Genomic DNA, 27,369 nt, shown 5'->3' with positions numbered 1-27,369 from the left:
TGATCTATGAGTAAAATAGATTGCCCTCCATAATGTGGCTGGGCCTTATCCAATCAATTGAAGGTCTGAATGGAAAAAAGACGAACCTCCCTCAAGCAAGAGAGAATTCTCTAGCAGATGGCCTTTGGATTTCAACTGCAACATCAGCTCTTCCTGGGTCTCTAGCCTGCTGCCCCACTCTGCAGATTTTGGACTAAACTGGCCTCCATAACTGCATGAGCCAAGTCCTCAAAAGAAATTTCTTCGTCTATATACATATCCTAATAGTTCTGCTTCTCTGGAGAACCTTGACTAACACCAGGGGTCAGATTCTTGACTTCGAAAATTCAAAAGTCTAGACCCAGATAAGATAAAATATTTAGAAGAGTATAGCTCAGTAAGAGCTAAGCCTAGATAGAAATTCCTTAGAGCAAAATAGGAAAAGAGAGAAAAGGAAAGTGAAGAGGGCTGAGATTCAGGTGTTATCTTCCAATTAGAAGGTTGTTTATCCCGTCTTCCCCTCAAGGCCAAGACTGTAAGGTGGAAATGGTAGTAGAGGTGGCTTTTTGGTGGTAGAACCCTAGAAAAGTTTGAGATCTGACAATAGGAAGGTCTTGTGACCCATCTCCAGATAGAAAGACTGTGTTCTCCTCGATTGGCATGAGAGCAGCAGATACATCTGCACAGTATGTCTGAGACAGCTTCACAGAATTACCTACATAGAGACCGGTTTGGGAACACTATGGGGACCCTCAGGACCTGAGAGCTGCAGAGACATGGCACAGGGAGCTGGCAGACCTGAAAAGGGTTGGGTGTTGAGAAAAAGGGAAAATGCAAGGGACGTGCCTGAACTAATGACCAAAGGTCAGGTGGAAAGGAAGACACTACTGGAGATGCATCATGGAGAGCTGAACACAGGAACAGATATCCTACCTCTCTCAAGATTTTGCACTAGGTAAGGCCTTAGACTTATGCACAATCCCCAAGAATGGAGGATAATGACTCTAAATTGACTGAAATTTAAATTTCCACCACCCAGCAGAATGGACACTCAAAATAGAAATTAAGTTATAGAAAGAAAAAGTTACACTTCTGATTTCCCATCCACCTGAGTTTCATGGTCTGCTTATACCTATAAGCAAGGAGGCAGTACAGAATAGAAAAAAGAGGGAGAAATGGGTTGAGGAAGCATGGGTTCCAGTCCAGGCTCAGTCAGTCATAATTATCTTCTTTGAACTCAGTTTCCTCAAACGTAAAATGAAGGCGTTAGACCAGAAGTTCCCTGCAGAAGCAACGTTTTTCTTTTTCTTAGCATACCTTGTCAGTGATCTAAAAATGTGAACAGAAACATCCAGCTCAGAAGGAAATACATCTGTCCAAAAATTATGCTAGATTTTGCCTTTGTATAGTTTCTAGCCCATAGCTAGTGCTTGATAAATATGTTTAAGCAAAATGAAATGAATCCCAGAGTTCAGTGTCAAAATTATCCATAGGGTCTTCTCACCTAGTTATGTCTCATTGTTCTGGTTGGTAAGCATGTAACAGTTTTCTCTAACAACAGACAATGAAGCCAATGAAAAGTCATCAAATTCACTTCTCTGCTACACGATAAGAAAGTATTAAAGATTTTCTATTCATGAACCTTCAAATTATAGCTGCTTTAGAAATTAAAGAAAAAGAACAGAGGGAGGAAACATAAAACGATTCTTCCCTACTTCTTTTGCTAAGGGACGTGTTTACCTATAATCCTCTTGGATATGAAGGGAAAAAGAAGACCAGTAATTATCCACCCATTCAACCAAAGGAATGATTCTGGAAGAGGCACAAAACAGTGGAGTAAACTTTACATGTTTCCATCTATCCTCATCTCTAAGGCAACTTTTCTAGCACTTAGAGTCATATACCATTTACACTGCCCTGAAAGTCCTTAGCAACTTTAGTAAAACTCTTACAGCACGCACCATAAAAAACATGTGTATTAATCTTCTCAGATCCATCAAGAAAGACAACAAAAGAAAAATCCTCTGGCCATTTAAATGGCAGAACTGTCTCAGCACTCTGGCGTTATAGAAAAGGTCCTACATTGCAAAGGCCTCCGAGTATGGTTAAAAAGCTCTAATCATGCACCGTGCAGGGCTAGACAGCCCAGGACTCATTTGATGAGCAAAGAGCTTTAGCAGACAAGCTGTTCCAGCCTACATAAAACAAACAGGGTACAGCAACCAAGAAGCCCACCCACACAGCGAGGCCCTTGAGAGCCCAGTGACGATTTTCCTCTGCAGACAGCTTCTACAATGCTTAACTAATCCTCCCTTCTACCCAGCACTTGTCTTTAAGGGATGAGAAACAATGAAAAAACTCACAAAGAAGTAACATCACATTTATTTGATAGGCATCTAGACTTGCACTGGATGTAACTTCAAGCCTAAGGACAAAAGTTGACCTTTTAGTTCGGAAGTGGGTGGACCTTTTAGGAGGCTCCTTGTGGCCCACCTTATGGAATACCCCAGTCTCTCCCTTTTAGAGAACTGCATGAGCTCCTGATTATTCAGTGTCCCAAACTACTTCTCAGGCCTGAGCTACCGCTGTAGGCCCTTTTCCTCTGGTAATTCCTCCCAGGATTCAGAAGACTTTTCTTTAATTCTCACAGTTTCCATCACCCCAATATCCATCAGGAAGGTTCTTGTCTCTCAAGACAGGAAACCCAATCTACTCAGTTCCCCCCTTCCCATGCTGTCTTTGAAAACAAGTCCCCAGGCCATTTTCATTGTTGAGAAACTAAACATTAAGAGGAGAGAGAGGGAGGCGGAGTCCCCAGCATATATGACAGATCTTAACTCCCTTTCTTAGATGATACTCAGAAGCTTAAGTACTTCCAGTATTCTCCTTTCATTACTAAAGTCAAGGTCCTTTTGACCCCCATCTATCTCTACACTGTGCTAATTTCTTTTTCGAAGAAAACCCATTTGCCAAGCTACTATTGCATCCTTAAGACGTGATTAGGAAAAAAACAATTCCCGTCAACTGGAGTTTACACTTCAAGGGCTCTAAAGAAAGAGAGATATTAATCTTAAAGGGCTCTCTGCCCAAGATAGGTAATCTCTACACACATTTTCCAATCAAACTTATTCAACTATTTGGGTCACTAAACTGACAGGCTCATTACTACCATTTTTTTCTTCTGTGGTAACACCTTTTGAAATATAAGATTTCTACTGGACTGGCCCAGTGGCATAGCAGTTAAGTTTGTGTGCTCTTCTTCGGCAGCCTGGGGTTCACTGGGTCAGATCCTGGATGTGGACCTACGCACCGCTTATCAAGCCATGCTGTGGCAGGTGTCCCACATATAAAGTAGAGGAAGATGGGTGCAGATGTTAGCTCAGGGCCAGTCTTCCTCAGCAAAAAGAGGAGGATTGGCAGCAGATGTTAGCTCAGGGCTCATCTTCCTCAAAAAAAGATTAGATTTCTATTGATTGAGGATAGCAGTGCCTCTAGCCACAAATACCAGCAATATCTCCCAAAGAAGAGTTAGGACAGTGTGCAGAGAATAAACAAATGGTAAAGCTTCTTGGTCACCATCATATTTCCCCTGTTCCAAACACAGGAGGCAGCAACAAATAACGAATTTGTGCTTCATGTGGTTCCACACCGACAATTATTACTAATCCAAGTGAAACAAACTTTCACATATTTAGGTACCACCTTCCTTGGCTGGTAGACTAAACTGTTTCTTAACATTTGTTTCATGAATTTTCACAATTTCCTGTCAGAAAATATTATTAGCTTCACTTAATATTTAAAGATAGTAAAGCAATGAAAAGTTTACTTGGCCAGGGCTGTCAGAAACAAAACAAAGATTACTGTTCTACCAGGCTCCAAGGCAGTGTACAAGAATCAATTTAACAGGAAGCTGTACAGCGTAGTGATAAAGAGCCAGACTTCCCAGCTTTATCCCTTATTCTCTGAATGACTTGGGAAAATTACTCCATCTCTCTGTGTTTCAGTCTCCTCATGTGCAAAATGGGCTCAAACATAGGTTTGTTGCAAAGATTAAATAAGTCAATGAATGAAAGTGCTTAAAACAGGATCTGGCACATAGTGAATGATCAATAAACGTTAACCAGAACTATTACTCTGCAGCATCAGAGTAATTGTCACCTAAAATCTTTCCAGACCAGAAAGATTTAAGCCAACTCAGAAAGACTAAAGGTACAGACTTTCAAAATAATGGTCAGATGAACATTTTTTCAAGGAGAGCTGCAGCAGCCTCTTGACTGGTCTTTCTGTCTCAAGACTTGTCACCTCCCATCAATTCTCTTCATTTTGGGGAGATCTATCTTTCTAAAACATAAACCTAAACCAGTCACTTCCATGTTTAAGACCCTCAATTCTCTGCACTGACCTGAGGGTAGAAATCCAAGAGCCCAACTGGTTCATGAGGCCTTTCACAATTGGGCCCCTGTTTGCCTCTCTAGTCCCTTTCACTATCACCCTCTTGAACTTGATGCTACAGGCATGATGAATGTCTTTTAGTTCCTCCAATAATGCCACACTCTCTCTCACCTAATGACTTCCACATATGCTATTTTCCTTGGCTGCAAACTTCTCTCATCTCCGTCTCTACCCATATCCACACCTCTTCTTGATCATATCTCATGACTCAGCTTGAAAGTCTCTTCTTCTCAGAGGTCTTGATTGACCCTTAGACCAGGTTAGTCCCCACCCCAACCCCAAAGAAGTTGTATTTCCCTGTATAATTAATCAAGTTATTACTTTTCTGCTTTCTCTACTAAACTATAAATCCTTTATTCACCACAATATCCTCAGTACTTAGGACAATATCTTGCACATAGAAAACACTCAGTAACTTTTTGTTGAAAGAATGGCAAACTCAGTTTGTATGGGCAAGACAGAATCTTGGGCACAGGGTGACTTCAGAGTTCAACCTTAATAGCCTCCTTCTCTCCCTAATCTCCAGGAAACTCTCCCTGAAATTCCCAAGAAACTTCAATGGGTTTTTGTGGTAGCCTCTGACAATATTTAAACTCTTTTTTGCCATATACATATATGTGGTTGATATAAAATTATTCATAAAGGGCTGGTGACTTACTTGATTTAGAAGTTAAGAGAAAAGGTGAGTCTCATGTAGTGGCTCTGCTGTTTTAGTACAGAACATTGAACATCTGATATGATATATCAACCATCCTTCCTCCCTTTCCCCAAAATAAAAATATGCAATATCTGTAACATTATATGTTAATCTCTAAGGATTCATGTTACCCAGGTTAAGAAACTTTGTGCCAAAGACTTTAAATAATAAATTAAAGACAGAAATTTCCTGTATAGTCTATGACCATGAAAGGGGGATTTCTGTCATGGGATTTGAAATCTAGGTTATTTTCTTCACTCTAGAGAATAGTTCTAATCAAATACAGTGAGGATAATAATTTTTTCATACATTAAACAAAAGTAAATAGAAAACATACCATGATCTTTTCATTGGAATATGTCACTCTGAATATACTCTATATTAAAGACAAAATCCCTTTGGGTTTTCATGAACCAGCCAAGACATAGGCACAATTAGCTCCATGGACAATAAAGAAAGTTTGAAATGTAAAAGATAAAGGCCAAATCTGGGATTGAGATTTCAAAATACAGTAGAAATGCAAAGAGAATTAGAATAAATAGCAAAACAAAGATTCAAAGACTGGAGACTTCTAACAATCCATTCTAATTTAAGTCAGTCTAGTACAGACACAAGTTTTCAACATCAAGTCTGAAGATGGATCAGAGCAAGAGAGTGAGAGGAAAAGACTGAGAGAGACCAAAAAAACCAGAGACAGGGGCCCAGAGAGTGTACACACAATTCTATTATTTTCACTTACACTTTTGAAATAAAGGTCAAATGGTAATTCTCTCTATTCAATTCTTGATGAGTCCACACGAGGGGTTCCAATCAATTATTTCTCAAGTAATGGGATTTCATTTCCCTTGTCTACATTATTTCCTTAAAGAACTGAACTTTGGCCAAAGTGAGACAGGTGATCTCCATTAACACATAACCCAGGAGTCTCTGGGTTTTTGAAACTATTTATAAAAATTTAGTCTCCTACTAATAACTTTCAGACAATCTAATTTTTGTTAAAAGATAAGTTGTTCAAACATTTACATAAACACGTTAAATTGAATTTTTGTCACCAAGAATTAACTATTTTAAAGATCCTGGGTTAAAGACAGGCATAGAAATGGAAATATTAATAGACAAGATTTCCTTATCATGTTTCCCAATCATCTTAAGTAGGAGCCATTGACACCACTTTTGCAAAAAATCAGCCTTCCAATAAGATATTTGGAAAACAATTTCTATCCATTAATATGTCAGCAATATGTCCCAGAAATATGAAGTAATATTTATTCATTCATGCATAATACATGGCACATGGTATCCATTGTAGATAGTTAATAAACACTTGATGAATAAATAAATGAATAAGGAGGTAATAAATGACTAATTTCTTGGAAGCTGCAATCTCAACTGGAATAACAGTTGTCAAGTTTCACAACCTAAATTTTCACTTGGAAACTATTCACAATTCAAAAAGAAGAAAGAAAGAAACTCGTGTCAGTCTCAAGTCTAAATCTATTAATTTAAAGTCTATATTTATTAGTTTCAATGGCAGTGAAAATGGAAAGATGGAGGGAAAATTATTTATGCCCACGATCAAAACCCTACCCTTCACAGGTAGATTTCTAATTATTCTGAATCATTGTTTTTAATCTAAAGTTGATTAAAAAGATTCCCAGAAAAACTTAAAAATAAAATTAAACCGTTGAAACCATTAGTGAATGAGTCAAGAACAATAATGTTCAACTAATCCCCATGCTCAGCTTTCTTCCTATTATGGTTTGAATCAACTGCTAAAACTTCTTGCTATTTAGTCTATTTTTTTCCCCACTAAGAAACCTTTTACGATCAGAAAACGGAATATAATATTCTATGCAGTAGGAGCTTCTTTTTAAGCATTGGAAACTTTTTTTTTTACATATAAATGCAGATTCATGAAATATATTGGGACAAAGTGGAATTCCTAATTTGAACATATTTTGAGTCTGTTAAAATTAAAAAATAATCCCTATTTACATCTTAACGTTACATTTCATGACTCTTAATTCACGCGAGTAGATAACTATTTTAGAACAGAAATAACCTTTAAAAAGTTTGTTTAATTAAGAGTCCAAAGCCAGATTTATCATTTACTCTGTTCCCAACAAAAAGAGTCAGTTTTCCTTTTTTATTTGACAGGATCCATCAGTGGCATTACTTTTTCTATGGTCAGTCAGCCAGGGTCCAAATTCTAAAAGTGTACATTTGCATGCCATTCTTATACTTAATCAATATGTCCCATGCCTATAACAATCAGTCAACTAAGCAAGTACCTATTGAATGTATTCCAGCAATTGCTGGAAGTAGTGGAGAACAATGTCCTTGCTTCAAAGGAGTTTATCAGATTTGGAGACAAGATTAACATGCTAATGAAACAATTAGGAAAAATAACAGATGATACTACATAATTAAGTAGTACCTTATGAAAGCATAAACTGTAATTATAGAAATTTAGGGAAAGAAGATCAGGAAAAAAGGACAGGTTAGTGAATACACCTTAATAATAATCATCATTATTATTATTTTGTGGCAGGTGTTTATATATTATTGCTAAACTTTGGAAAGTGGGTTTTTATGTTGGCTCCATTTTATAGCCAATGAAATTAAAAAAGTTCCATAAAGAACAATGACCACCCACAGTGCTCATTGCTAGATAGTGGAGGAATTGAAATACAACCTTGACCAGTTCCTGAGTTCTTTCCACATTGCAGCATTACTTTTTATGGAGTCAAGTGGACCTTGATGCCTGGAAAACTTTACTATGCTGAGAGGAGGGGTAGGGCTATTCAGGCAAGTGCATAGTGTGAGGTACGGGGAAGAAGGGATCTATCCCTTCTCACTGAGCTCACAGTATGTGCTATACACTGTGCTGGGTCCTGGGAATCAATGGAAAACAAACAGTCATGACGTGGGCCTTCATAGAGTTTAGACCAGGAGAGGTGAACATTCATCAAATAAACACAAAACAAGTAAAAAATTGTAGCTGATATAAGTGCTGTGGAGAAGAGACACATATTTCAATGAGAATACAAAATGAGAAATTTAACCTAATAAGGAAGTTCAGAGAAGGATTTCATGAGACACATGGAAGTGTATATGATTATATAAGCATGGAAAAAAGATACAGAAGACTATACTTTAGGTGCTGGTAAAGATTGGTTATGGGAAACGGAATAAAGGTGGATGGTGGGAGAGGAGAAGAAAACCAAAAGAAAATAGTTCTCTGTGATTAAAAAAGAATGCACACATTAGAAGTATGTTAACCAAATGTGACTAGTAGTTATCTAAGGTGGTGGAACTTCAGGTGTTTTTATGCATTTTCTTGTAATTCCTATATTGTTTGAATTATTTTTACAATAAGCATATGTTATTTATACCATTTTTATTGTGGAGGGAAAATATTTCCCTAAAGAAATTGCTTTTGAAAAACAGTCATTTCAAAAGTACGCAATGACTTTCAAGTTATTTGTAATCTACATTTATTTCAAGAATTCCGAAATCTTGAGGTGACATAGAGAAAAATAATTGTAACTGTTTCATCATGCTGACCATTTCTGAAAATAATGTAGTTGTAAAAGACAGAAAGCTGGTACTTAGGTAGTGGTGGTAATGAAAAAGAGAATGAGATAGAGTCATGGGATAAATAAATTGGGGGAAGAAAGGACAGAATTTGTTGGTGCATTAGACAAGGGAGATAAGAGAGAGGAAATTGTCCAAGAAGTGAGCATCATGTACTTTAAAAAGATTGGGGTTAGCATTTTGCTGATTTGATTTCATCCACTTGGTGGATATTGGTGAGGTAATAAAGAACATAGCATTTAAATGAATAAATAATTCACCTAGCTTCCTCAATTTTTGCTTTAAGTAGTAATCAGTTTTGCTTCACCGTTATCAAGTGTCTCATGACTGCTGGGAAGAGAGAGTTTAATTAAGAGTAAAAGAGAAATAGGGGCTGGACCTGTGGCCAAGTAGTTAAGCTCGTGCGCTCCACTGCGGCTGCCCAGTGTTTCGTGGGTTCCAAACCTGGGCGCCGACATGGCACCGCTCATCAGGCCACGCTGAGGCGGCGCCCCCCATGCCACAACTAGAAGGACCCACAGCTAAGATATACAACTATGTACCGGGGGGCTTTGGGGAGAAAAAGGAAAAAAAAATCTTTAAAAAAAAAAAGAGTAAAAGAGAAATAAAGGTTCTTTATTGGGAAGAAGATATGACAACCAGAGAATAATTCTTTAGATTAGATTAAAAACATAAAATACCTGAGAAAGTCTGAAAGAAAGGCCTTTAATACAAATGAATAAAGGAAACAGTAAAACTCTGTGAGTGATCTGAAGAACAATGGAGAAAATAAGGCAAATGAAAAGTGATGGAACCGGGGGCGGTAAGGAGTCTAAGTCCAAAAGTAGAAGATGAATTCTAGATATAAAGATAGGATGGAGGGAAGGGAAATGTGCAAAGAATGGAAACAATGTCCACAGAGAAAAAGAACACCATTTCTATTTTGTAGCAACTCCCACACTGTAAAAATTCTACATAATAGATACAAAAGAGAAGAGAGAAAGGCAGCAAGTAAAGCAATTACCTCTATACTGTACAACCAAATATATTCTACTGCTAAAGAGAATTAGCCACCTTTTCATGAAGAGTAAAACACCAGAAAGTGATTTTAAAAACTAGCTTTGGAATACTTTGATTGCTGATATACAAAAGAAATAGCTAAAAATATGAAAATTTACTGAGGTGAAATGACAATAGAAAGAGTTCGAGTTTTATTTTCAGGTAGCCCTGAGATAATCCCAGCCCTTATTCACACTAGCTGTGTAAGCTTGGGCAAGTTACTTAACTTTCTGTATCAGATTCCTTAACTGTAGGCGGTGAAGCATAATACGTTTTCATTTGGCTTTTATAACAATTAAATAAAATGATGCAAGTGCATGCCTGGCACATAGTCATTCAATAAATGTATTTCCCTGTTCAATTAAAAATTAAGTATTTCTTTTAGAAATTAAATGTTTTAAGAAATTATATATATACTGCCTTGACACAAAATTTGGCTCTTCTACCACCTTTGTTAGAGAAAATTTGAACTATTTTTTTTCCCAGAAATTAAAACTAAGGAGAAATCATTTCCATGTCACTTAAAAAACTCTCCTTAAAATTATCTATGAGTCCCCCAAACTACGCTAATCTTCTTAATTATAAAGTAGACTTTGTTGATTCCCTGCTCTTCCTCCAGGGAGGAATCCTCAGCCCCAATCAACACAGCAAATTGCGGCGTGGCATGACTCAGGAGAAAATGGTGGTGGGGCTAATCAAATGCCTTCACAGGAAAGAAAAGAATTTTAAAAGTAACTCTCAGGAAATCTCCATATCTTCATGAGCTAAAAATGCTCAAAGAAAGTAAATGGGTTTCAGAAATTATTGAAGTGAAAGGCACATCTAAAAAATGAATGAATAATAAGGAAATTCAATAGCCACAGGTTAGTTCTAAAGGCCAAATGGAATCAATAACTGGAGACCTGGTTATAGATTAGAATTGAGTCCTAGTAAGATTTAAGACTTCTGTTTTCAGTCTCTAAAAATGTGGCAAAACAGTACACCTGTATAAGGTACAATCAGGTAGTGTTTTTCTTAGGCATGTACATAGTTTTTTCTAGTTTTTAAATTCTCAAGAAATAAGGATAATGCAGTATGGGAGAACTGCCCAGAGTATCTAAGTTAGGTGGGAGATTATGGAGAAAGACTAAGGGAAAAACATCAGACATTACTCACTAAGTCTGCGTAAGTTTATGGCAGTCCCTAAAGATACAAAGAGCTGGCAGGACCACATGAAGAAAAAGTACATTTTGACCTTCTTTTCCACATATCTCGGGTATCATCCACAGAAACAAGCTCGTCTTTTGTTCCACACTCAATCAATTATTCTATATGAGAAGAAAACTCATGAAAGTTTTCCAATTATCCTAAGATAATGGAAAAGAACTATCAATTTAAAAAATATTTTTTTAAAAAAAGGTGATGGAAAGTTGGACTTCTGATGCCTCCAAATTTCTTCTATTTCGTTCAGTGTTCTTTTCATTCCTAAAGTCTCTGTTCTGAATGAAATCTTCAGGCCATATAGATTAGGAATGTAATTCCCAGCAAAGCATTCATTATCTTGAAATTCTAATCAAACAATTAAGATGATTCACGGACTTCTCATTAGAATGAGGTTATACTGAGGTTGGGGCTTAAGCATGTACCCAGCCAGGCCAGAAGGATGACCACAACTCCCTAGACAATATATAGAGACATGTGGTTGATGTTCAGTTTTGAAATACACTAAAAATGTTCTCCATGGTTCAGAGCTTAAATACTTCCAACCTTGGTAATATTCATATCCAGAAATCCTTGCACAGTCTCAAATGTGTGAGTTCTTATGAGGTTGCATGTATTTGGGTTTGTTTTTGCGTTTGGAGTTTGTTCTTCTGTTTGTTTGTTATAGTTTACTTGCATCCATCAGAGAAAATTTGATCGAAAAGATCTAAGTGGCTCCAGGGCTTACTAAACAGTGCAGTGAAACGCTGTTAACATAATTTCTCAAATGAATATATTGATTTTTTTAATTGAAAGAGCAAAGAAATGAATAAATGAAATGATAGAAAAAACAAACAGAAGAGTTGGATTTGGAAATTAAGACTGCTACCTAAATACGTGTGGAAGTGGCAATATATATTTTTTATTTGTCAAAACATTTTTTTAGGCATGCACAGTTCCATGTTTATAGTTTGTTCATTTAAAAATCTACCTATAAAAACATGATTTCTGAAAATCTGTAGGTTTACTTGAAGGTTTTTTTGATGTCACTTTACAAGGAATAGTTTACTTAATTTTGATATTTAAAATGCCTTAATTATGTTATAATATAGGCACAGCTATAATTATGTTCCTAAATAATATTTACTTCTCATGATAGCAAAATATTTTAAGAATATTCTTTAATAGACAAAAGGGAAAAATTTAATTAGCAAGATACGCTCGCAGTATTTTCCTTCTTTCTTTCCAAATATTTTCAGTTTTTATGTCACTTTTCAAACATGGCAAAATATAATGTTTATAGCAAAGATACCCGGATTTCCACACATGGCAGGGATGAGGTAAGGTAATACTGTCTTAGAACACACTTTTGCATTGAAGAGAATCCTGCTCAATAAGCTTAAGCAAAGGTAGTGTATTAAGTAGATCATGATTTAATGGACTCCAAAATAAAAGCTAAACCTCCAGATACCAGGAAGAGCAGGAGCCAGGCAGTCCTAGGGGCCTCAGCAGCAAACATTCGTGGTTTCTGACTCTCACAGTTCCCCATAAACTTGAGACAATGAGTCTGACTGACTTGGTCCAATCTATGTATGAACTGGCTCCTTCAGGCCATGCTGTACCCTTGATCAAATTAGAGTGGTTGTGGATGTTGACCATATGAGAACATATTTCCTTTGAAGGCATGTGAAAGGGAAAGATATATAGCACATACAGTACAATCACTAAAATAATTAAAAGTTGGATAGTGCAAAGATAAAAGTTATCACTTGCTTGAAGTACAGCTCTGAAATTTTGGCGCCAATGTTTGAATTAATCTCCTTAAAAGATCAAAGCCCAACACTGGCATCCGGGGTCTTTTTAAAAGGAATTTCATGGATATAATTCAGAAGTCAATATCTAATGTACTTTAGCTCCAAATTAAGTTGAATACCATTATGATCAGTAAACACCTCTTGCTGTTACTTATGTATATATGAGAGTAACTAGTAGTAATAATTATTCCTTTAAACTCACTGTATAAACCATTATATATACTTCTTTAGCACTTAATGTAATCTTAATGCTTTTCCAAGTAATTCCAACTAATAAATATATAAATAAAGTAGCAAAATCAGGCCAATAAGGTTTACTGAAAACTTTGCTTTTCATTAATATAAGTAAATATGTATTGAAAAACCTCCATGACACCTAATTCTGGAACTATGACAATCAATAATCGTTCCAAACCTGGATATTGTTAAAACTTTAATAACAAATGTGAAGAGGAAAGAATAATCAACATACATGGTGGAATATCAGCATCTCAACTTCCAACATCTGAGCCACAAAGGGAGCCTCTGCTCTTTGTTTCACTCAAGTATCATTTCTCAGAATGGTACAACATGGCTTTCTTTCTTCCATGCATAAACATTATTCCCTAGCAGTAATTAAGGATTCAGCTAACATCTGTAGTCTTCCTCCACCTTTACCCCCTTAAGCCTATCCTTGAGTACAGCCACGATGACCCACAAAGATGTTGCTACCTGGCGTAACTTATTCCGTGGCTTTCCCTGGCCTATAAGTTAAGTTGAAGACTTTTGCAGTCTCATAATGCAAATTCCTTCTTGTCTGGCCCATTCTTTCCTCTCCAGATTCTTCTATTCCTACACTCAGCCTTACAATTGTCATTTGGTAATAAGAAAATATCTGTCGCTCCCATTCACTTTATGCTTCTGGGTCTTTTCTTATGCTTTCCCCTCTGATTGGAATATTCCCCTACTCTTTCTTTACCTAACCAATTTCTACTCTCCCATAAAGACTCAGTTCCTGGCTACCTAATCTTAGGAATATTCCCTGAGCCTACCTAATAGGGCTAAAATTTTCCCCTTTGTCATCCTAAAATGCCCCAAAAAACCTCAATCACAGCATTTATGATATTATTTTGAAAGACCAGTTAATGAGTCTATTGCTCCACTAAACTACAGGCTGGTTACATGTTCCACCACCAATGCCTACTGGGAACTTGATATTCTTAGATTTGTTGGACAGAATGGAATTGCTGATACAGTTATCTGCTGATACTGTTTCTGACAACAAAAACGTTAAGCCATTTCATAGGGAATTTGAAACCCCAACAGAAATCAAGAAATTTATAAACTGGTTGTTTTAAAAATATTCAGTTGCTTGAGTAAAGTGAATTTAATCTTTAATTTTTTGTATCAGTCTGCTGCAAGCAAATGTCTGTGCACAGATATAGCACCAGAGCATTTTCTTGGCATGCTAGCTTACTGCCTGGAACCATCTCAACACTTTGCCTAAAGGAAGACAGTGACTGTTCAAGCAGAAGACTTGCTGATGGGTCTCAAGGCATGGTTGAAATGGTGCATTTCGACATTAGAATTTTGTAATCACAACCATCACAAATAATGTGTTTTGGTTCAATTACTCAAATCAAGCAGCACATTTCTGTTGTTCTATATCCTAAATTCCTCACTATTTTATACTTTTAAATGTAATGAGAACATTAATAGAAACTTTATAAATGCTATACTAATGCAAAGGAGGGATCCATATAAGTAAAATAAAGTAGATAGATAAATGTATACATTGATTATTCAGAGAAAATTCTGCGTCCTGCATTACCTGCATCTCTGAGGTCACAGTGATTTTGGAGTTCAACACATCTGAATTGTCCAGATAATTGCTGTAATTTCCCATTTCACTAAACTAATATAAGAATGGCCTTAGGACAATTTTTAAATGAAGCAAACTGAGATGAAACCTAAGAAACAAGGTAAAATTCTACTTTCTTCTTAACGACAAATTAGATTTATAAACTATGCTTTTGTTTTACATTTTGCACACTCTAAAATTACTTCAGGAGAAGTCTCTGTAGAAGAGCATTATTTTCCAATTCAATATCCAATTTTTCAGAGCATTTCAATTATTAGAGAGGAGGTATCTCAGAATTAAACATAGATGAGCATTACAAAATGAGCCCTGTAGCTTTCCTCCCTCTCTGTATTGGTGTGTACTTGTTCATGCTCTCTACCTCATTTACAGAATCCAGTGATAAAAAGTTTCTCACTTGGTATTATGCGTATCGATGGTATGGAAGAGCTCATGTAATTCTTCCCTGCTCAGAACACCATCTGCAAAATATGCTTTGAATTCTTCAAAGGATAATTTTCCGTCATCTGAAATGGTAAGAACAAACAGAAGAGAAGCACATCATTTCAACTTTGTACATTGTTTTATCTTTTAATTTTTAAAACCTTGCTCAAACGTTTGTGCAGGTTTATTTGTGCATGCACACACATGTATTCAAAAATAAAGAATAATTCAAGGGTTTAAAAAGAAAAATAATTTAATGTACGTTTATAGTACATACTGTAGATGTATACACCCTGATGAACTATGTCTACGTGGTTTGGAGTATTTTTTGGTTCATTTATTCATATGGCAAACATTTGACAAGCAATTTAACTGGCCATACCAAATAAAAGACCAAGACAGAGACAATTATTTAGATGTTTTGCCTGCATATACAGGATCCAGCATATTGCAGAATAAATAGTGTATGTTTACTAAGTGTATATTGATTGAATAGTTGCTAATGTGTGAATATCAGAATTATTACAGTCCAACAAGCTGTGTTCATCTACTTACTCATTAAATAAACACTTGCTAAGCCAAATACATTTCACTTATTGTGAGATACATAAGTGAAAGACAATGAGGGAGTCTAATAAAAGACATAAGATGTGCAGACATACGTATAAGTATGTTACACAGTAAAACACAGTAAGTGCAATGACAGACACAATATGGAATGTATGAGAATTGGGGTAATAAAAGATCCTTTCATTAGGGGACATGAAGAGTTTTAGTGACTTTTGTACCTGACTTTGAACAACAGGTAAATTCTAGATATGTAGAGATGGAAGAAACACATTAATAATAGATGAAAGTAAAAGATTTGTACAAGACACAGCAGCAGAGAATCTAAGGGAGGGAATAGACATGAAGTGAGAGGAAAGCACCTTCTCTCCTTGCAAGGAGCTGCCTCGTCAGTTACCTCACGTAAGAGGCCAAATGACTGCAAGGGGTGAAATTATTCTCTCCATTTACAAAGACGCAATTGAGGTCTAAGGAGAAAGTTGCCCAGTGTCACAAAACTCCTAAGTGTGGTCCTACTGTACTGAACAAAGTAAAATTTGTCTTTGAGTAGAAAGTAATTTAATGTGACTGGATCTTCAAGGTTCATTTAGAGCAATTTTTTCCCTCAAAAGATGGCCCATATACCACCTGGAGAACTGTTAAAATTCAGATTCTTGGGCCAGAGAATCAGAATCTCACAGTGGCATGGAGGGGTCGGTAGACAAGAAATCAGGATTTTTAACAACCTGTGTGATTCCTCCTTACACTAATGCTTGAGAGGTATTATTATAAAGCACAAAATAGGCCTAGTCACTGAATTACTTAATTTTTCAGATAGGGATTTAAAGGCCGTAACATTTCAAAAATCTTTGTTTGCAAAATATAGATATAAAGACCCCTGAGAGTTTTAAATTTGTGTTTCATTTCGCTTTTTAACTTAATAGGTATATTAAAACTAACTTTCCAATTAATTCTCACCAACAGTTAACTGGCCAGACATAGACTTAGAGGTCTTAAAAATACCTCTCTGGCCCATGGCTCTGCTGCAGCCCAGAGGAGGCAAGTGAAATAAAGCAGGACCAAACAGTGGTAGAGCTGTAAGTCTGGGTGAACCAGCTCCTGGCTGCTATAAAAGCCCATAACACTGCTGCAGTCCCTAAGGAGGGAGTGGATCTAGGTGGGTCTGTGGGAGCAGGCAGCAGCAACCTGAAATCCCTGTGTGTGAGTGTTCCCAAAGTCTACAGGAGACCACACAGGGCCACTGCAATCCCAAGGAGTGGCCTAGCCTCAGCCAGAAACAGCTGACAGGGATTCTCGTGGGCATAGATTACACAGCTCCTGCCCCCTCCCGCCCAGTGCCAGCAAGTGGAAGCAGTAACCAAACTCTGTCTCTATGCAGATGCACAAATACACATCATTAAGCAGTATGAAAAAATATATTAAATCTCCAGAACAGAAGGAAAACGAAAAGTACCCAGAAAACAATCCCAAAGACACAGAAATCTATAACCTAAATGACAAAGAATTCAAAATAGCTATCATTAAAAAACTCAATGAGTTAAAAGAAAATACAGATAGACAACTTAACGAGTTCAAATGCTATGTCACAAAAGAGCTCAATACTATAAAGAACAACCAATCAGAAATGTTGGAGATGAAAAACACAGAGGAGGAGATTAAGAAACATATGGACTCCCTAAATAGCAGGGCTGATAATATGGAGGACAGAATTAGCAGTCTGGAGGAGAGGAATATAGAAATGCTTCAGATAGAGGAGGAGAGAGATCTAAGACTAAAAAGAAATAAAGAAACTCTCTGAGAAATATCTGACTCAATTAGGAAAGGCAACATAAGGATTATAGGTATCCTAGAGGGAGAAGAGAAAGAGAATGGAGCAGAAAGCTTGTCCAAAGAAACAATAGCTGAGAACTTCCAAAACCTGGGAAGGAGCTGGAAATCCATGTGACAGAAGTGAATAGATCTCCAAATTTTATCAATGTAAAAAGACCAACCCCAAGGCATACAGTAGTGAAGATGGCAAAAGTCAATAACAAAGATAAAATATTAAAGGCAGCAAGGCAGAAGAAAATAACCTACAAAGGAAGCCCTATCAGGCTATGAGCAGATTTCTCAGCAGAAACCTCACAGGCTCAGAGAGCGTGGAATGATATATTCAGAATTCTGAAAGACAAAAACTTTCAGCCAAGAATACTCTATCCAGCAAAAATATCCTTCAAATATGATGGAGAAATGAAAACTTTCCCAGATAAACAAAAGTTAAGGGAGTTCATCGCCACAAGACCCCCAATGTAAGAAACGTTCAGGAAGATCCTCATACATGAAAAAAAAAGGGGGGGAAGTTACAAAACCCCTGAGTAAGGAGATAAGTAGAAAGACAAAATCAGAAAGTTGCAGGTCTCCATCAGAACAGGTTAGTAAATGTGTAAGTATAACATTAAAGATAAAGGGAAGGGAAACACCAAGAATAAATATAATCTTGTCATTTTAACCACAAACTCACAACACAAGAAGAAAAAAAGATGTTACAATAACAACTTAGAAGGGGAAGAGGAAAGAGATGGATCCAGCTTAATCTAAGGAAATAAGAGGCTATCAGAAAATGGACTATCTCATGTATGAGATGTTTTATACAAACCACATGGTAACTACTAAACAAATATCTAGAACAGAGACACAAATTACAAATAAGGAGAAAACTAAGAAAACCAACATAGAAAACTACCTAACTGAATTGGTAGTCTGAAATAGATGGGATGAGAAAGAAAGGAATGCAGGAGAACCAGAAAACAAGTGATAAAATGGCAGCATTAGGCCCCCGCATTTCAATACTCATTCTAATTGTAAATGGATTGAATTCTCCAATCAAAAGACACAGAGTGGCAGGATGGATTAAAAAACAAGACTTAACAATATGCTGCCTCCAGGAAACACATCTCAGCCCCAAAGACAAACACAGACTCAGGGTGAACTAATGGAAGATGATACTCCAAGCTAATAGCAAACATAAGAAAGCAGGTGTCACCATACTTATATCAGACAATGTAGACTTCAAGGCAAAACAGGTAAAGAGAGACAAAGAGGGGCAGTATATAATGATAAAAGGGACACTCCACCAAGAACACACAACACTTATAAATATATATGCACCCAACAAAGGAGCATCAAAGTACATAAAGCAACTATTGACAAAACTAAAAGGAGATATCAACAACAATACAATAATATTAGGGGACCTCAACACCCCACTAGCACCAGTGGATAGATCATTCAGACAGAAAGTCAATAAGGAAATTGTAGAATTAAATGAAAAACTAGGCAAGATTGACTTAATAAATACATATAGAACACTCCATCTAAAAACAGCAGGTTACGCATTCTTCTGAAGTGCACATGGAACATTCTCAAGGATAGACCATATGTTGGGAAACAAAGCAAGCCTCAATAAGTTTAAGAGGATTGAAATAGTATCAAGCATCTTTTCTGACCATAATGCTATGAAACTAGAAATCACTTACAAGAATAAAGCTGGGAAATGGGCAAAGATGTGGAGATTAAACAATATGCTACTGAATGACAAATGGATCATTGAAGAAATCAAAGGAGAAATCAAATATTATCTGGAGACAAATGAAAATGAAAATACACCATACCAACTCATTTGGTATGCAGCAAAAGCAGTCCTAAGAGGGAAATTCATTAGAATACAGGCTCACCTCAATAAACAAGAAAAGTCTCAGATAAGCAATCTCAAATTACACCTAACAGAATTAGAAAAAGATGAACAAATAAAGCCCAAAATCAGTAGAAGGAGGGAAATAATAAAAATCAGAGCAGAAATAAGTGAAATTGAAATAAAAAAGACAGTAGAAAGGATCAATGAAACAAAGAGCTGGTTCTTCAAGAAAATAAATAAAATTGACAAACCCTTAGCCCAACTCACTAAGAAAAAACAGAGAAGACTCAAATAAATAAAATCAGAAATGAACGAGGAGAAATCACAATGGATACCACAGAAATACAAAAGATTACAAGAGAATACTATGAAAAACTATATGTCAACAAATTGGACCACCTAGAAGAAATGGATAAATTCTTAGACTGTTACAACCTCCCAAAACTGAATCAAGAAGAAATAGAGACTCTGAATAGACCAATCACAAGTGAAGGGATTGAAACAGTAATCAAAAACCTCCCCCAAAATAAAAGTCCAGGACCAGACGGCTTCTCTAGAGAATTCTACCAAACATTCAAAGAAGATTTAATACCTATCCTTCTCAAACTATTCCAGAAAATTGAGGAAGATGGGGTACTTCACATTCTACGAGGCCAACATCACCCTGGTCCCAAAACCAGACAAGGACAACACAAAGAAGGAAAACTACAGGCCAATATCATTGATAAACATAGATGCAAAAATCCTCAACAAAATATTGGCAAACAAAATACAGTAATATGTTAAAAAGATCATACACCATGATCAAGTGGGATTTATATCAGGGACATAGGGATGGTTCAACATCCGCAAATCAATCCATGTGATACACCACATTACCAAAACGAGGAACAAAAACCACATGATCATCTCAATAGATGCAGAGAAAGGATTCAACAAGATCCAACATCCATTTATGATAAAAACACTCAATAAAATGGGTATAGAAGGAAAGCACCTCAACATAATAAAGGCAATATATGACAAACCCACAGCCAACATCATACTCAGTAGGGAAAGAGTGAAAGCCAACCCTCTGAGAACAGCAAGAAGACAAGGATACCCAATCCCACCACTTTTTTTTTTCACCACTCTTATTCAACATAGTACTGGAGGTTTTAGCCACAGCAATTAGGCAGGAAAAAAAAATAAAAAGAATCCAAATAGGTGATGAAGTGAAACTCACACTCTTTGCAGATGACATGATTTTATATATAGAAAACCCTAAGAAATCCATTGGAAATATACTAGAAGTAATCAACAATTACAGCCAAGTTTCAGGGTACAAAATCAACTTACGTAAATCAGTAGCATTTCTATACTCTAATAACGAACTAACAGAAAGTGAACTCGAGAACACAATCCCATTCACAATCGCAACAAAAAGAATAAAATATCTTGCAATAAATTTAACCAAGGAAGTGAAGGATCTATACAATGAAAACTACAAGACTTTCCTGAAAGAAACTGATGATGACATAAAGAGATGGAAAGACATTCCATGCACATGGATTGGAAGAATAAACATAGTTAAAATGGCCATACTACAGATTCAAGGCAATCCCAATCATAATTCCAATGAAATTCTTCACAGAAATAGAACAAAGATCCCTATAATTCATATGGGTCAACAAAAGACCCTGAATCGTTAAAGCAATCCTGAGCAAAACGAACAAAGCTGGAGGCATCACAATCCCTGACTTCAAAACATACTACAAAGTTATTGTAATCAAAACAGCAATGGTACTGGTATAAAAACAGGCACACAGATCAATGGAACAGAATTGAAAGCCCAGAAACAAAACCACACATCTACAGACAGCTAATCTTTGGCAAAAGAGCTGAGAACATATAATGCAGAAAAGAAACTCTCTTTAACAAATTGTGTTGGGAAAACTGGACAGACACATGTAAAAGAATGAAAATCAACCATTCTTTTACACCACTCACAAAAATAAACTCTAAATGGATAAAAGACTTAAACATAAGACCTGAAACCATAAGACTTCTAGAAGAAAATATAGGCAGTACACTCTTTGACATCAGTCTTAAAAGGATCTTTTCAGACACCATGTCTTCTCAGACAAGGGAAACAACAGAAAGAATAAACAAATGGGACTTCATCAGAGTAAAGAGCTTCTACAAGGCAAGGGAAAACAGGATTGAAACAAAAACACAACCCACCAATTGGGAAAAAATATTTGCAAAGCATATATCCGACAAAAGGTTAATCTCCATAATATAGAGAGAACTCACACAACTCAACAACAAAAAATCAAGCAACCCAATCAAAAAATGGGCAGGGGAGATGAACAGACATTTCTCCAAAGAAGATATACGGACAGCCAACAGGCACAGGAAAAGATGCTCATCATCACTGATCATCAGGGAAATGCAAATCAAAATTACACTAAGATATCACCTTACATCTGTTAGAATGGCTAAAATAAGTAAAACAAAAAATAACAAATGTTGGAAAGGTTGTGGAGAAAAATGAACCTTCACACACTGCTAGTGGGAATGCAAACTGGTGCAGCCACTATGGAAAATATTATGGAGACTTCTCAAAAAATTAAAAATAGAAATACCAAATGACCCAGCCATCCCATTACTGGGTATCTATCCAAAGAACATGAAATCAGCAATTCAAAGAGACCCATGTACCCCTATGTTCATTGCAGCATTATTCATAATAGCCAAGATGTGGAAGCAACCTAAGTGCCCACTGACTGATGATTAGATAAATAAGATATTGTATATATATATATATATATATATACACATATATACATATATATACATACAATGGAATACTATTTAGCCACAAAAAAGGATAAAACCATCCCATTCACAAAGAAAGAGAAATTCTGCATGATTCCCCTCATATTTGGAAGATAAACAAACATATGGACAAAGAGAACAGATTAGTGGTTACCAGGGGAAAGGGGGATGTGGGGTGGGCACAAAGGGTGAAGTGGTACACCTATAATATGACTGACAAATAATAATGTACAACTGAAATTTCACAAGATTGTAAACTATCATAACTTCAATTTAAAAAAAAAATCCCTACCTTGATCAAGCACAGAATGAGTTCCCCACCCCCAGGGGCCCTTGGGCCAGACTAGCTCAGCCTAGTTCAGCCATTCAAACATCATAACAACCATTACAAAATGAAGTTTAATCCATTAGGCTCATCAATTGTCTATTTTTTGTGTTTCTGTTTTTGGATGGGTTATTTTAGAGTCATGTCTCAAATGACTACTTTAAACTTTAGCCCCATGTAACCTGATGTATATCCCAGACTAGACTTTGAATTGCATCTCTACTGTGCATCTCCTTACTTTGATGAAAAATATATTGCCAGGTTGGGGAACTGGACACAAACCAAATCTAGATATAGGGCAAAGAGATAAAGGAAAAGAACTTTCATTCACTTAAAAACAAAAACAGAAATCAACCTACTATTTTCAACTCTACCACAGTGATCTGCAACAAACGTAATATGTACATATTAATGGAAGAATATATTTTCCTTGGTACGCTGAAGCAGGCTATTAAAGAACTGAGGCTGCCTGTGCACCCTATGGACAGTGTAGGCCTCTGTAAATCTGCTTTAGAATTACCATAAGTGAGTTCAAGTAATAATATACATACTATCAAATAAAACCATCGAATAACAAGTGCTTTGTGATTCTATGGAGGCTATGAAGGCTTAAAGCCTTTTCTTGAATTCTTATTGGAAAAAAACACAAAAAGAAAAAGGAAGCATTGAATTACAGTTCTGACTTGAGGCATGGAAAGTGTGTTTTGAAAGCCTATTTTTACCAGATGCAGAACTGGAGATTTTCAATTTAGACTGCTACATTTTTAAACAGTCAATTGCAAAGAGTTACTTTTGAATATTTCTAGATTAGTGTCTTAATGTTAAACAAAAGTGTAACTTTTTTTTAAAGAAAAGGGAGAAAAAATATCCCTTTCTAGTGTGGTTCCACATTAATGAAGCAATCATAAAATTTTTATTAAAATATTTTATTTCAACTTCAACCTTCCTGCTGATCTTTTCTTTTGAAATGGAACAACACAGTTAAACCTTGATTTATACTTGCTCACATAATAGCCAAATCTTGTGAGGTCTAATGTCTTATGATAATAAATCTTTACTTTTACCACCAGGAGCACGGGTTTTTCAGCTTTTTCTATTAGAATTACATGCTTTGCCTGAGTTTGTCCTGAGCATAGCTGGCCCCTTTCTGCTTTATTTTTTAATTACTCTGGGCTTAAACTCCAAATTCCATTAATTTTTTTGAGATGGAGGCAGCAGAGTGCAGTTGCTTAGAGCATAATCTTAGAATAAAGAAAATCCTGAGTATTAAACACGGGTTTGACATTTACTAGTATTGCACTTTCATCCACCCTTTCATCAAGATCCTACTATAAGCTGAAACACTGTTTTGTGCTAAGAATATAGGTAGACAAGCCCTTATGGCTCTTATAATTATGATGACGGATATAGCAAATAAACAGCCAAATACAATATAAGGACAATTCTGGGAGACATAAGGTGATGTGGCAGCACGTAGAAAAGAAAACTATTCCAGATGTAAAGGCATATGGAAGGCTTCTTAGAAGAAGTGATATTTCAGTTGAGACACAAATGAAAAATAGAAATTAATGGGGGAAGATGTGTAAAGACAAAGAGTGTTCCAGGCAGAGGGAATGCCAACTACAAAGTTAAGAGGCAAGAAAGAATATGGGTTGGAAAAGAAAAAAATATCAACACACTCAGTCAAAGAGTATATGCTGGAGTAGAATGGTGGTTACTAGGGGCTGGGGAGAAGGGGGAATGAAGAGATGTTGATCAAGAGGTACAAAGTTTCAGTTATGCCAAAATGAATAAGTTCTGCAGATCTAATGTATAACGATGTGACTATTGTTAACAATATTGTACAGTCATGCACCACATAATGATGTTTTGGTCAACAACAGATGGTAAACATGATGGTGGTCCTATAAGATTAGTACCATATAGCTTAGGTGTATAGTACGCTATACCATCTAGGTTTGTATAAGTACACTCTATAATGATTGCACAACGACCGACGACGAAATCACCTAAGAACTCATTTCTTAGAACATATCTCCATTGTTAAGTGATGCATGACTATATTGCATACTTGAAATTTGCTAAGAAGGTAGATCTTAAGTGTTCTCACCACACTCACCAGAATAAAAACATGGTAACCTTGTGAGGCGATGGATATGTTAAGTAGCTTGATTGTGGTGAATATTTCACAATGTTTATGTACATCAAATCATCAAGTTGTATACCTTAAATATAAACAATTTTAAATTGTACTATATCTTAATAAAGCTGGAAAAAAGAAAGAATATATATTGGGAAGGAAGTAGGAGATGCCAGAGAGTTAGATACAGAGAATCAATTTCATGAAAAACCATAAAAATCATGGTAAAGAATTTTGAATTTACTCCAAGAGCACTCAGAAGCCACCATTATATTGGAAAGGTTACTGTGGCTGCAGTGAGTAAAATGAATTGGCGAGGTATGCCACTAGAAGAGAAGACCCATTAAGAAGATATTGCAATAATTCTGGCAAGAATTAAGGGTGGCATAAATTTTGATGTTGACAGGAAAAACACAGAGAAGTGGACAAATTTGTAATCTGTTTAGGAAATAGAATCAACAGGAACTGGTGACCAGTTCGAGGTGACAGGTGAGAGGAAGCAATAAGTCAAGGATCATACCCACTTTCCAGGATTGCTCAATCAGATGAATGATATCATCATTCATTGTAAGAGAGAATACAGGGCAAAAAGCATGGGGTGAAGTAAAGAACTCTTTTGGACATGCTGAAATTAGATGTACCTGTGGAATAAGTAGAAGCATCTAGTGGGCAGAGGGCTTATATGGTTCTAGAAAAGGAGAGGATGGGTGGGGGAGGAGGGAAGATAAGAAGAAAGGAGAGGGAGAGGGAGAGACAGAGAGAGAGATGGATAGAGAGAGAGGAAGGTTGAGATGTATGCTTAAGAGTTATCAACACATAGTAATTGGTCCTAGGAGTGAGTGAGTTGGTTCTCCCAAGGAGAATGCTTACAGTGAGAAAGGAAAGGGCCCAGAACAGACTTTGGAAATGCCAAATAAAGTCTTTAAGTTTGAGATTTTATAAATGCTTGATTCTTGCAAGGAATAAGTAAGAGGCTATATAGAAAACGCTTAGCGCAGTACCTAGCACATAGTAAGAGTTTAACAACAATAGGTACAATTTTGGGATGGATTTACTAGTTCAGTCTTGCTAAGTGACCGTTTATGTGTTTTTAATTCCCATTTTCTACCCTTCCTTGAAAAGTACTTATTGAGTACATATAGAAAGTAGGTATTTAATATGTTTGTTTAAAAATAGAAATTTTAATTTATTTTTGGGGTAATCAGGTTTAGCACATCCTAAAATTGGTGCCTCTTTAAAAAAAAAAAAGACTCTTTAAATATTCGATTTCTCCTTCAAGTTTCATTTCCACAAATATATGAACAACTGGAGCTCTGATCTCAGTGTTTCTCCTCCTCCTATCACCATTTTAATCTAGTTTTTGTGAGCATTTAAAAGGATTATCCTTTCCAAACACTGGCTTTTCTTTCATGTATTACTTTAACATTTTTGAACACTTTAAATATTGTAATTTATCAAGATTAAAACACCAAAGCACGGGTCTCTTCAATAATAACAGTGACACACATTGTGTGACACTTGTACTCATGTGTTTAAAATAATTATTATAAAGATGGTTCTAAGAAGCTACTTGCTAGAAGCTTTTAAACAGTTGGAAGCCTCAGACTCTCTGAGTTCGAAAATGAACACTTGGAAAGCATTACTGAATTTAATACACAAAGGGTAGCATATACTTTGCATGTGTATGCAAATTTTAGAGGCAGAAATTAAAAAAAAGCAAACTTGTTTCTAAAATGAAGTTCTTAAATTGTAAATTCAAAAAAATAATATTTTGTCAAATTTAATAGATTAAACCAAAGGCTGAGAGCAGACTACTATGAGAGGAAAAAATTCTTGGAGTCTTTAGTTTTTAAGGAACCTAGATTCTTTCATGGGTTTTACCCCTAGGAACCCCACCAGGTTCTCACAGTGAGAAGACAAGAAAGATCACCTTGTAACACTGGGAGGGGAGCAGGAAGAGTAATCATGGGATGTACCCAAGCGTTTTCCATGACAAAGGTCTACTCTCCAGGGGCAAAGATTTTATCAGAGCCCTATCCTACCAGGGGGAAGGGCATTTCTCCCACTGTAGTCCCCTCTGGCCTTCCTGTCTCAACTGAGGGTGGGAGGATTTAAAACACACTTGTGAAGGTCCCAGCCCAGGGACATAGGCCCACTAAAAGACTGACATTTAATCATAAGATTACAAAATACATCTGCTCCTCCATTTCCTTACCATCACACCAACATAGCTCTCATATAATAACAGTGCATTACAGCTGAAAGAATTGCAAGACTCAGACTCTCTCTGAGGAAGAGTACTTAGGGAAGCCCAAAGTCAACACAGGAGACAAAAAGACACAAGAGGAATTTGAAGCCTCTGGCACCTACTGCAAGAGCAAACATTAAACACAGCCCAACTCCTAGCCAGACTAATATAAATCCTCACACTACAGGCCTATGTATCTCAGTTCCTATTACCTGATACATCATATTTGGCTTTCACAAACAAATTACAAGGCATCCTAAAATGCAAGAAAAAGCAGTTTGAAGAGACAGAGCAAGCATCAGAACCAGACTCTGATATGACACAGATATTGGAATTATCAAACAAGAAATTTTAAATAACTATGATTAATATATTAAGGGCTCTAATAGAAAAAGTAGACAATATGCAAGAAGAGATGGGTAATGAAAGCTGACAGATGGAAATTCTAAGAAAGAATCAAAAGAAAATGCTAGAAATCAAAAACATTGTGAAAGAAATGAATGCCTTTGATGGGCTATCAGTGGACTTTATACAGCCGAGGAAAGAATCAGTGAGCTAA

General features: G+C 36.4%; 1 protein-coding gene across 3 annotated transcripts in view; it reads right to left on the bottom strand.

Annotated features, from left to right (window-relative positions):
• The window catches only part of NECAB1 (N-terminal EF-hand calcium binding protein 1), a 171,525-nt gene that overhangs the window by 120,051 nt on the left and 24,105 nt on the right, over positions 1 to 27,369 (bottom strand). For all 3 annotated transcript variants that reach the window (XM_014853407.3, XM_044744097.2, XM_070481329.1), the window contains exon 3: positions 15,012 to 15,120. In XM_014853407.3, the coding sequence (XP_014708893.2) occupies positions 15,012 to 15,120 (109 nt within the window). The remainder of the gene's footprint in view (positions 1 to 15,011; positions 15,121 to 27,369) is intronic.

The sequence above is a fragment of the Equus asinus genome, chromosome 12, assembly GCF_041296235.1.
Source record: "Equus asinus isolate D_3611 breed Donkey chromosome 12, EquAss-T2T_v2, whole genome shotgun sequence".
NCBI lineage: Eukaryota > Metazoa > Chordata > Mammalia > Perissodactyla > Equidae > Equus > Equus asinus.
This window is presented reverse-complemented; position numbering and strand designations above follow the sequence as displayed.